At 42.5% G+C, this 8,049-nt stretch overlaps 1 protein-coding gene across 3 annotated transcripts in view; it reads right to left on the bottom strand.

Annotated features, from left to right (window-relative positions):
* The window catches only part of cbl (Cbl proto-oncogene, E3 ubiquitin protein ligase), a 271,172-nt gene that overhangs the window by 14,779 nt on the left and 248,344 nt on the right, over positions 1 to 8,049 (bottom strand). For 2 of the 3 annotated variants that reach the window (XM_043677729.1, XM_043677727.1), the window contains 3 exons: positions 7,255 to 7,635; positions 2,184 to 2,278; positions 1,424 to 1,465 (listed from right to left, as the gene is read on the bottom strand). In XM_043677729.1, the coding sequence (XP_043533664.1) occupies positions 1,424 to 1,465; positions 2,184 to 2,278; positions 7,255 to 7,635 (518 nt within the window). The remainder of the gene's footprint in view (positions 1 to 1,423; positions 1,466 to 2,183; positions 2,279 to 7,254; positions 7,636 to 8,049) is intronic. The other variant, XM_043677728.1, reaches the window with a different exon arrangement.

Here is an 8,049-nt window from a genome sequence, read left to right as displayed (position 1 = left end):
AGGGGTAGGTTCTTCACTCAGTGAGTCGTAAGTTCATGGAATGCCCTGCCAGTAGCAGTGGTGGACTCTCCCTCTTTATGGGCATTTAAGCGGGCATTGGATAGGTATATGGAGGATAGTGGGTTAGTATAGGTTAGGTGGGCTTGGATCGGCGCAACATCGAGGGCCAAAGGGCCTGTACTGCGCTGTATTCTTCTATGTTCTATGTTCTAACATGTAGGTTCTAATTCAGGAACTGCATCTTGTTCAAGCATCATGATACCATCTTTGACCAAAACTGCTATACCTCCTCCCTTTTTTATTCATCCTGTTTCTTCTAACAACCTGATAATCTGGATGTTAAGGTATCAGTCTTGTTCTGGCTTAAGCCATGTTTCTATCAATGTTACTATGTCATATTCCCCCAGAAGAATTTTGAATTCCCCAATCTTGTTCATGATACTTCATGCATTTACATCCATACAATTTAACCCTGACGTTACCTCTTTCTTGCCCATTGGAAGGCCACCATTTCTTTGTTCACTGTCAACACTCAAGCCTTTTTTTTCCCCACTTCTTTCTCCCCATCTTCTCTCTTCTGCCCTCTTTGGTACTTCCAAAACTAGGTCCATTAGTCAATGCATCCCCAGGAAAGATGTTGCAGAGAAAATGTTTCTCATTACAGATTCTGAAGGATTTCCTGCATATTTCCATCAAATTATGTTTTCTTCCCAATTTTATAACTGCAAACCACAAAAAAGCCAATTCATCCCATCTCACAATGATAACAGATCCTTTGAAAAATTCCAGAACCATCGTCAAAAACTAATCAGTCTTCCATGGGCCATACAATGTGTACAAAGCCTTTTTAAAATCGGTCCATTTCTTTGAGATATACTGGTGCAAAACAGACAGACTAATAAACAGGCGATAGTATTACTTTCGCCAATTTCTCCATGGAAATGTATCTACTAATCAGTATTCCCCTCTCATACTGTCTCAATGTTGTTTTTCCTTACTTTGATATTTCTTACCAGTCATCCTGATGAGTGCAAGATAAAAAGCTTCGACAAAATGTGTTTTGTTACAGCAATATTTAAGTTCTGCATTATCAAACGACAACAGGCAACAGGCAGCTTGCTACAAAAACAGAAATTGGTGGAAAAAAACCCTGGAAGAAGAGTCACTGGACCTGAAGCGTTAACACTGCTGTCTCTCCACAGATGCTGCCAGACCTGCTGAATTGTTCTAGCAATTTCTGTTATTGTTCATGATATCCAGAATCTGCTTGCATTTCTATTTTTTTTCTTTTGTATAGGTAACTTGTTGATTATTTCAATAGTTACTGCCAGTTACTACATAACTTCAGTCAACTACCTGACATTTGCCAGATGAAGTGCCTAAATTATAGCCTTAAAGTTTAAATGACCAAACACGACCTTACCTCGGAACTGCCTGTGCATTTGAGGCTCCCTGTATTCCACTTCTATGAGACAAAAATGGTGCAGCCAAGAGCACAGAAATTATAAAGTTAGTATAATGGTGAACACAGAGCCTTTTCTAGCAGAGAACTATCTTTACAATTTAGACAGTGTACTTGGTGACATTCACCTTTGAAAAAAATTGTCTCTTCCACATCAAGCTCCATATGTCACAACTTCTAGCTGAAGGGTTAGGATGACTAAGATGCTTTGTTTTTTTTTTAAAAAAGTCATGTTTAAAGCAAATCCTAAACTAAAAAGGGAAAAGTTTGTTACAGTGGAAAATGGTGCAGATCCAATTCTTAACCACTATCCAGTTACTTTTATTTGAAAATATGGATGTGGATATTTGGCAAGAAACTGAGTGACTGCCAGTGGGTACCCCACCTCCAATCAAAAACCTATCCATGTTCTATTCATTAATAATGACCACTTAGGTTTGACAGTGCCCTTGAACTGTAACTGTAGCACAGAGTAAATTTGTTAATCCCTCACTCCCTACAATACCAGAGACAAACACAACTGATATTGCCATCTCAGTGAATAATGACATAGCAAATCACGTAAAAGAAAACTGTGATTGTATCATGCAACAGGTCATCGATGCATTATTGTGTATATGTAAAGCTATTCACTTCCTTATACAGGCTTTATTGCAGATGATGTAAACCGTCACTGATGCTCAACCCCTATGCAACATTCACAATGCAGAACTTTACATACCGTGAAGCAAGAGAGTAGATGGTACTTGCTGATGTGGAGGATTTCACTTTGGAGGTCTCGTACTCTGAGCCATCACTCAAGGCACCACAGAAAGCCTGCAATAATCAAAAGATATTATGTAAGGAATAGCAATTTAAAAATGAAATTTTTCTAAAAATCAGCATAAAGTAGGTGAGTTATATATAAATTTGGATGTGTATACAAGAACCTAAGTCAAGCTGTGAATTAATTTTAGCAGATAAAGTGTGGAAACTGCTAAAATCCTGCGCACACACATATCATGGTTTCCTCAGACTATGTGCTTCCTCTGGCCCTTCTTTCATTTTCTCAAAGATCCCAAATCAGTGAAGAAACTTATCATAACACTATGGCTTTTAGATTAGATTAGATTCCCTTCAGTATGGAAACAGGCTCTTCGGCCCAGCAAGTTCACATCAACCCTCCGAAGAGTAACCCACCCACACCCATTCCCCTACTCTAGATTTATCCTGACTAAAGTACCCAACACTATGGGCAATTTAGCATGGCCAATTCACCTGACCTGCACATCTTTGGATTGTGGGAGGAAACCGGAGCACCCGGAGGAAACCCACGCAGACACAGGGAGAATGTGCAAACCCCACACAGACTGTTGCCCAAGGCGGTAGCTTTTGTTTTATCCTGCAAGCTACTATCTAAGTAACTTAGTGTGGCATTCAAATCATGCATTTGGATAAGGTAACTTGCACCTCTGTTCATGCATTGATTTCAGTTCCAGTAATTTGAACATCTATTAAATATCACCATTTAAAAGATAATTCTAGCTGGGGAAGGACATGGTATGTTTTTACTGATCCATCCCGAGCGACCCCACTGAAATTGATATGCTGCAGGGACTAATTGTAGGATTATTGAGTTGTACAGCACAGAAACAAACCCTTCAGTCCAACTCATCCATGCTGATCAGATATCCTAAAATAATTAAGTCCCATTTGCCAGCATTTGCTCCATATCGTTCTATACTCTTCTTATTCATATCTGGATCCAGATGTCTTTTAAATGTTGGAATTATACCAGCCTCTATCACTTCCTCTGGCAGCTCATTCCATACATGCACCACCCTCTCTGTGAAAAAGTAGCCCCTCAGATCCCTTTTAAATCTTTCCCCTCTCACATAAACCTATGCCCTCTAGTTCTGAACTCACCCATCCCTAGGGAAAAGACTTGTCTATTTATGCTGTCCATGCCCCTCATGATTTTATAAACTTCTATAAGTCATCCTGCCGCTTCTAATGCTCCAGGGAGAACAGTTCCAGCTATTCAGCCTCTCCCTGTGGCTGATACCCTCTAGTCTCAGCAACATCCTTGTAAATCTTTTCTGAACCCTTTCAAGTTTCAGAACATCTTTTCTATAGCAGGAAGACCAGAACAGAATGCGGCATTCCAAAAGTGGCCTAACCAATGTCCTGTACAGCCACATCATGACATCCCAACTCCTAAACTCAATCCACTGACCAAAAAAGGCAAGCATACCATACAGTGCTTTCTTCACCACCCTGTCTACCTGCGACTTCACTTTGAAGAACGATGAACCTGCACCTCAAGGTCTTTCTGCTTGGCAACACTCCCAGACCATGCCATTAAGTGGATAAGTCTTGCCCTGATTTGTCTTTCCGAAATGACACTCCTCACATTGCTGTTTCTTAAATAATTCTATGGTTTGATCTCTGTTATAAAGTAAGAACTTATTTAATGCATTTCAATCCCTTATCGAAAGAGCTTCTTGACATCAATCCAAACTTCATTTTTTCGGTCTGAACCTATATTTTCTTAGGCAATTTAATTGTCCGCAAGTTTCTAGATTATCTATCGGCTCATTGTTTGATATCTTACAATGCTCAAAATACATGGCGTCTGTGTGCCAATCTACCGCTGAACATGGTCTACAAACAATCACTCAAGAAATGAGTCATCTCATGAAAAGAATGGAAGGGAATGTTAAGATGCTGCTTCTCCAATCACAGGCTGACTATCCCCTAAACTTGCAGCTAATAGGCACATTAGTAAATGCGGCAATACCAAACACAGGAAAGAAACAGCACGTGATCAGAGAAGCAACAAACAATTAGGAAAGTCAGCAATGACATTGAAAGAGTTGCTGGGCAGAGTTTTATCAGGGCAAGGGCTGAGTGTTGGGTAAAGAAAAAGCCAGCAGTTGGGGTTTGGGGTTCAGAGTTGCCTTTAGCCATGGAGGGGACAGGTTTTGCAAGCACAATCTATTGCTGATGCTGAAAGGAACTTGTGTTGGACCCAGTTTTGTTTGTTGCACTCAAAGAGAGAGAGAGGGAGAGAGATAGCGCGAGAGTGAGTGTGTGTGCGCGCGCACGCGCCGTGTCGATTTGAATGTTGGTATATGTGGGAGGGAGGCCTTGGAGAAGAGAGAGATAGAGAGAGACAATGGAAAAAGAGAGGAGGCTGCAAAAGGGTTGGGAGAGAGGAGAGGGAAAAGGAAGCTAAGCTGCAAGAGGAATGCAGTGGCAAAAAGGCAGTGAGAGAAGGGAGCAGCAAGCTATGAGGTGTGAGAGAGGGGAGAAGGAAGCTGCAAGGGAAGGGTGGAAAAGAAGGAGGCTTCAAGAAGAGTGGGATAGAAAAAGAGGCAGCTGAAGGGCTATGAGCTGAAAGAGGTGTGTGTGTGTATGTATGCAGGGGGTGCACAGGAAGTGTGGGGGGGGGGGAAGAAATGTGCTACAAGAGATCTGGAGAGAAGAAAAAAGCTGAAAGAGGAGAAATACAAGAGAGAGAAGGTCGCACGAGGTGAGGGGGTGTGGTCACAAAGACAGAGAAGAGAGAATTTAAATATGATGGCTGAGAAATTAATGCTTCCCTTGTGTACAGTGGCGAGAAGCTGATCAGCATTGAGGATATTGATGAATTATTTTAATTCTGCAAGTCCAGATACCCCATATGTCAATAATTGTACAGATGGTATGGTTGCTACATGATGGCATCACCTAAAAGATGAGTTCATGAAAATGGAAAAGCAGTCTTCGAGAAAAGCTCAAGAGGAGAACGCGTTATTGTATGTCTCTAAAAACATCTTCCTGATGCTTGTTTTTGAGGTCATAATGTCCGAATTCATCCTTACGCACTGGGAATCCTACACTTAAATGTGTCCCTTGTGTTTTGGCGATCGGACATCGTGGTCAGAATGTAGCATGATGAGAGTACTGGACAGTCTGACCATATTTTTACTGATTTGCATTCTCACACGCTTGTTTTGGTGACAGCTGCTTTAGCTTGGTTTCGATTTCAGGATCTCTTAACACTATGGCCTTCTCCAGCTATAATTATCTTTTAAATGGTGATATTTAATAGATGTTCAACTTCGTTATTTCACTGTTACTCATGATGCATTTGTGTCACTTTATTTTCAATTTCAAAGTGCAGTATTTTAAACATCATCTGCCATTGATCCACCCACTTGCAGATTGTCTAACTCACTTGTGAATCCTTCTTGGATTTCACTGCACCATACAGTTTGTTAAAGTTTGACTAAATTTGAGTTTCTGAATCCAAGTCACTGATGTAAATTAGAATGACATTAACTATTGCTTATTTGATGAAATGGCTAAATAAAAACCTATAACCCCCACCATAAAACAGAAACTTGCATCAAACATCTGGTTACTTCAGGGCAAAAGTGAGTACTGCAGATGCTGGAGATCAGAGTCAAGATTAGAGTGGTGCTGGAAAAGCACAGCAGGTCAGGCAGCATCCGAGGAGCAGGAAAATCAATGTTTCAGGCAAAAGCCCTTCATCAGGCTGGAAGCCTTGGGGGTGGAGAGATAAATGGGAGGGGGTGCAGCTGGGGGAAAGGTAGCTGAGATTGCAATAGGTCGATGTAGGTGGGGATGAAGGTGATAGTTCGGAGGGGAGGGTGGAGCAGATAGGTGGGAAGGAAGGTTGACAGATGGGACAGGTCATGAGGACAGTGCTGAGCTGGAAGGTTGGAACTGGGGTAAGGTGGGGAGAGGGGAAATGAGGAAACTGGTGAAGTCCACATTGATGCCCTGGGGTTGAAGGATCCTGAGGCACAATATTAGGTGTTCTTCCTCCAGGCGTCGGGTGGTAAGGGAATGGCAATGGAGAAGGCCCAGGACCTGCATTTGCTCAGCAGAGTGGGAGGGTGAGTTGAAACATTCAGCCATGTGGCGGTAGGGTTGATTGGTGCGGGTGTCCCAGAGATGTTCTCTGAAGCGCTCTGTGAATAGGCGTCCAGTCTCCCCAGTGTAAAGTAGACCACATCGGGAACAGCAGATACAGTGATTGACATGTGTGGAAGTGCAGGTGAAACTTTGATGGATGTGGAAGGCTCCTTTGGGGCCTTTGACGGAGGTGAGGAGGGAGATGTGGGGGCAGCTTTTGCAATTCCTGCAGTGGCAGGGGAAGGTGCCAGGAGGGGAGGGTGGGTTGTTAAGGGATATGGACCTGACAGAGCGTCCTCTCCAATCTATCACCTTCATCCCCACCTCCATCCACCTATTGCACTCTCAGTTACCTTTCCTCCAACCTCACCCCACTCCTTCCATTTATCTCTCCACCCCCGAGGCTCCCAGCCTCATTCCTGATGAAGGGCTTTTGCCCGAAATGTCAAATTGGTTACTTCAGTTAATTAAAGAACTTTTTTTTTAGAATCCCTACAGTGTGGAAACAGGCCTTTCAGCCCAACAAGTCCACATCAACCCTCCGAAGAGCAACCCACCCCATTCCCCTGTCCCCATCATATACATTTACCCCTGACTAATGACCTAATCTACACATTCCAGAAGACTATGGGCAATTTAGCATGGTCAATTCACCTAACCTGCACAGCTTTGGATTGCGGGAGGAAACCGTAGCATCCGGAGGGAACCCACGCGGACACGGGGAGAACCTGCAAACTCCACACAGACAGTCAGCTGAGGTAGAAATTGAACCCGGGTCCCTGGCGTTGTGAGGCAGCAGTGTTACTGTTGAAGTTAATCAAAGATCTGCACTGCAAAGTATCCAACTCTAACAAAGTTAAATGAAATTATGCCATTGTAATTCTCACCACTGCATTATCAAGCCCAAGTGAACTGCTATGTCTAACCGCCTCTGTCCTGGTATCCATCTGAGATGACAATGCTAAAGGCAACGAGTGCCTGTTGGATAATTCTCGACCTGTCCATCTATCCCCCGAATTAAGCGTCTGGACTGGTGTTTTAGCTGCCTGAGATCGTATATGCCAGGTTTCTCCAGGTCGGTTTGGCGGTACAAGAGGTGGCTTGTCTCGTGGTAGGAGGTCATTTGGTGTGCTCGGTAAAGGCCGCCTCTGCATTCGAGAATCAACACTTGCAGATGGGTGTCGCTCAGGTGGGGGAGGCGGAAGATCTCGATGAGTTGGAGGAACAGGTAAAGGTTTGTCTTGTTTATGCAGGCCACCAGAAGAAGTCTGTAGAAGAAAATAATACTCAAAACACCAAATCTATACATATCATATTTGTTTTAAAGTACATGAAAAATTAAATGTTTATTCTCACCATGCAAAGGTTTAGCAATGAGTTGACTGAAAAGCAACAACAGTTACAAACAGATGACAGTTGCAAATGTAGATATTTTAGCTTTCGCTGCTTATATTCTAAATATGCTTTGAAATTGTCTAAATGGTATTAAAGAAATATAAAAATACACATTTTAAACATGGTAGGGAAAAGTGAATTTTGCTCATTCGCTAGTTGAAGATAACCAAACAACAATATCTTGAGTCATAGAAAACAAAAAATGGTGGATGCTGAAGACCTGAAACAAAAATAGAAATTGCTGAGAAAACTCAGCAGGTCTGGCAGCTATTGGGAAAAAAAGTTAA

The sequence above is a fragment of the Chiloscyllium plagiosum genome, chromosome 36, assembly GCF_004010195.1.
Source record: "Chiloscyllium plagiosum isolate BGI_BamShark_2017 chromosome 36, ASM401019v2, whole genome shotgun sequence".
NCBI lineage: Eukaryota > Metazoa > Chordata > Chondrichthyes > Orectolobiformes > Hemiscylliidae > Chiloscyllium > Chiloscyllium plagiosum.
The sequence above is the reverse complement of the archived record's forward strand: the minus strand, read 5'-3'. Positions and strand labels throughout refer to the sequence as shown.